The 3,973-nt window shown below is 47.7% G+C and overlaps 1 protein-coding gene across 1 annotated transcript in view; it reads right to left on the reverse strand.

Moving 5' to 3' along the window:
- Positions 1-1,889: 1,889 nt before the first annotated feature.
- Positions 1,890-3,973, reverse strand: part of ZP4 (zona pellucida glycoprotein 4) — a 5,675-nt gene continuing 3,591 nt past the window's right edge. The window contains exons 10-12 of the mRNA XM_009708104.1: positions 2,602-2,680; positions 2,159-2,269; positions 1,890-2,026 (exon numbers count right to left, since the gene is read on the reverse strand). Coding sequence (XP_009706406.1) covers positions 1,890-2,026; positions 2,159-2,269; positions 2,602-2,680 — 327 coding nt within the window. The remainder of the gene's footprint in view (positions 2,027-2,158; positions 2,270-2,601; positions 2,681-3,973) is intronic.

Raw genomic sequence — 3,973 nt, forward strand, 5'->3', positions numbered from 1 at the left:
CTGCATGGGAATCTCCCTGATCCCCAGAGATATACCCAGAGCTCCCTGCTGCTTTGGGATGGTTCAGCAACCCCATGGAGGGCAGCAGGGAACAGCTTGGCATGGACTCTCCTCTCCTAGCCCCTTCAGCCTCCACACAGGTATCTAAGCTCTCTAGGTAAATATTTTTGTCTACCTTACTGAGGCATGGGAAGACTCTAGAAGCAGCCAGGAAGGTGTTCAGATCTTGGCTAGCACACACAGTTAAAAGCAGTGCCAGAGCACCCTGCCTCGTGTACTCAAAAGGTGTCATCTATATTAATCCTCTAATTACCCAGTTAATTAACATTACAGACAGCCGCTTAAGACTCATCATAAGGCACATTATGACTTTACACTCTGCTTTCCCAGACAGAGCTCCACCTGTACCAAGGCCATTTAGTTGCCAGAGGCACTCCCTAAAGGAGGAGGCTGTTTGACCTATCTCCAGCTAATGATTTCTCCAGCTTGTGATCTCCTTCACCCTCCCACCATACAACTTGGAGCAGTCTTATCTTCTCTTCTTCCAATCAGATTTTAAAAGCAGGCAAGACTAAAAGTACTGGTTATCCTGGAAATAGCAGGGAAGAGCAGTTCTGCTAGAAAAATAAAAATTGTGAAGTGATTCCTGAAACTTCTTGTTTGAGTAAGAAAGGAATTAAAAAGCAGTTCTCACCACCTGTTAACACCTTCCAATCACACAGTATTGGCAGAAGCCAATTAAACAGAACAATAGCTGCTACCTTAACGAAGCTACAGTTTTTCCTTCCTCTCAAGCATACTTGCTGAAGGACTACCCCTTCAGCTATAAAGGGATCTCAGTCAGTGTAAGTTCAAGCACCAGAACTCCCCCAGCCTGGGCAGGAGGGATGTTGGTGGAGCCCCTTTCCACATCCACTGTCAGGATAGGTTTGCTGGACTGTTTTTGCCCAGGACCTCAGGAAGCTGAAAATGATCCTGGCTCAGCCACTGTGACTGACAACACCACACTGAACTGCTCTTGATGCTCAGAACAGGAAGTTTTATTTCTCATCTCAAGAAAGCACAACCATGGCACTATCATGCCAAGAGTGGTGTCAAATTAGCTTTAATCCAAGAGCTTTAAAGCCTCCTAACTGTCTGCTCTCACACAAAGGCTTGAGGTTAGTTTTTATTTAAAGTTTGAAGTTTTTCCTGAAGTTCAAGCCATCTAGGCCCTTTGATTTTTTTTTTTTCAGTTGGAATGAAGCTTCCCTATTCTCATCTCCAGAAAAAAAAAAAATCCCACTTGCCCTTTTTTGTTTCTGGAGCAAGAGAGGTAGCTTCACGTATAGCATCATTAGGAAATCCCATTTGTGTAGTGCTTTGCCATCCCTGCCTCTGAGTTCTGCCACATGAGCATAGCCCTGACTTAACCTAGTGAGCTCAGGGGCAAGTGGGCAATTCCCAGCTCCTCTGCACAGTCAAATACCAGCTCTGCATCCCCAAAGGAGAAGCAGCTGCAGGATTTGCTTTTAATTAGTTTTGCTGCACTTCTCAGTGTTTGTGGAGCCAAGATAAATGCTTTTGAAAGCCACCTTAGCCACTGACAGAAATGCAGACACCACCCAGCATCACTCCTGTCTGTCTGCATCTTCCCAGCAGCCCAGGCTGTGACAAGGGCCCCCTCTTGAAAGCAGCAAGCAGTTAACACTAATCCCAGAGCAGAATAATAGCCAGAAAGTGAGATGTATTCAGAGAAACGGCATTTAGAAAGCTCTCTCAGCCATCAGGATAATTTTTGTCTTGCAAACACAGGCTTACAGCCAGGTCCAAGACACACTCCTGTTCAACCCCATATGCTCTGAGCCAGGGAGGAGTCCCCCACAAACCAAGTGGGTTTGACAGCCACTTTATTGCAATACATTGATTTCATGCATTACAGCCACCTTCCTTTGCCACAGCACAGCAGCCACAAGCACCGCACACAGAGCTGCCCCAGTTGCCACAGCAGCAAACCCCAGAGTCCAGAGGGCTGCAGCAGGCACAGCTGCTCCTGTGGAGGGACAGAGGCTCCAGTTAACACCCCCCCAGTGAGGGGGGCTCAGTCTTTCTGCAGGAAAGACTTTGACTAGCCCCCTTCCCCAGCCTGGCTACGCTGGGCTGGCACGCTTACCAAGACCATCCTTAGCTGGGTCCCATTTTAGCTCATCCTGGAGGAAAATCACAGGGCCTTCACTGGACACATGAGAAGCACGATCCTGAAGGGGATGCTCAGCACTCCTTTTACCCCCTACAGAGCAATATGAAGGATTTAGGTTAGAAGATCTATAGCCCTGAAGGTCAGCAAACTTTGTCTAGGTCAGCTCCTCAACACATGAGAAGCTCTGAAGGCCAAGCCTTCCAGGTAAGTCAACACAGAATTAAGCCTATGAAGACCTCTGCCTTTTTGGCATAAGGGCAAGAGCCCTTTCTCAGTGGAAATGAACAGGAAATGCCTTGTCAAGCTGTCCATAGCTTGAGGGAACTAGTCCATAACCTACACGTGCCCCTAGCCCCCAGCTTGGAGGCTAGATCCTTGTTGCCTCCCTTTGGATGGGGAAGCACGAACGCTAGGACACTTACTGGCTCTAGCAGGACAAGTGATGGTGCAAGACTCCTGTACAGACCGGTGGCACACTGAAGCACTGCAGTGCAGGTACACCTAGAAAGAATTGGATACAGCATGGAATCACTCAGGCAGTATCTGTAGACAGGTGATACCATGCTGTGGTGCAATGACCACAGCCAGCAGCTAAGCACCCACACACCCACTTCCTCACTCCTCCTTCCCTGCACCAGCAGGGTGGGGAGAGAATAGAAAGAGCAGAAGCAAGAAAACCTGTGGTTAGAAAGATAAAGACAGTTTGATAAGTGAAGGAGAGAGAGAAGAACAAAACCAAAGTACAAGTGACGCAAAAGCAAATCACCCACGCCACTCCCACAAGCGGCCTGATGCCCAGCCAGTCTGAGCATCAGCTTCATTGGAAGACAAAAATCCTGCAGTGTTTATTGCTGAGCATGACATCATACAGCATGGAATATCCCTTTGGCCAATTTGGGTCAGCTGTCCCAGCTGTGCTACCTCAGCTTCTAGCCTACCCCATGCCTGCTCACTTAGGGTTGAGAAATAGCAGAGTGAGGAGAAAAAGCCTTGATACTGCATAAGCACTATTCAGCAAATAACACACCTATGTTCTAGCTATCAACACTGTTTTAGCCACAAGTCCAAAAGCATAGCACCATGTAGGCTGCTATGAGGCAAGTTAACTCCATCCCAGACCCAGTGCATCTGGTCACAGAAGGGAGAAGGCAGAAAGATTGCTCTGGCTTGCTTCACATACAGGCTGTAGCCTTGGAGCCCTCTGCTGCCTGCTGCAAGGCAGCTTTGATACCTTTACCATACATCTTCAAACTCAAGATCTGGCATTACAGCACTTCTCTCTGACACCTGGGACACAGCTGCCCAAGCACCACTACACTGTGACCACTGCTAGGTACAGCTGGGACCAGTTTTGGGCATTAATTGATCCCAGGAGCACTGAGCAAACAGTACAAGGCATAGTGAACTTTGATTTAACTGCTCAGAAGCTTTGAGATTCAGAGCCTACATGCTTCCCAGGTACCAAAAGGTATTTCCAAGTCATTTTTGCCAAGAAATGTAGTTTAGAGAATATTGATTAGCATAGTTAGAGCACACACCCTAAGCTAGTTCAACAGAACAGCTTAGGCAGCAAGCTAGCACTTGCTTAAATAGACCTGCCCTTTCAGTAGCATCACTGGAGTGGTATGACAGAAAGTAAGACATCTTTGTCCCATTTGTCTCAGGGAATAAAGAGTTTCTTCCATCAATGTCTCCATGTCTCCTCTCCTATTTCAGGAGGGGATTTTCCTAGTCTTTGCCTGCACCTCCCCCCCCCCCGAAAGCCCAGAGTCCACTAGCTCCGAAGCAGTTCTT

Source organism: Cariama cristata, unplaced genomic scaffold, assembly GCF_000690535.1.
Source record: "Cariama cristata isolate BGI_N322 unplaced genomic scaffold, ASM69053v1 scaffold31829, whole genome shotgun sequence".
NCBI classification, from domain to species: domain Eukaryota; kingdom Metazoa; phylum Chordata; class Aves; order Cariamiformes; family Cariamidae; genus Cariama; species Cariama cristata.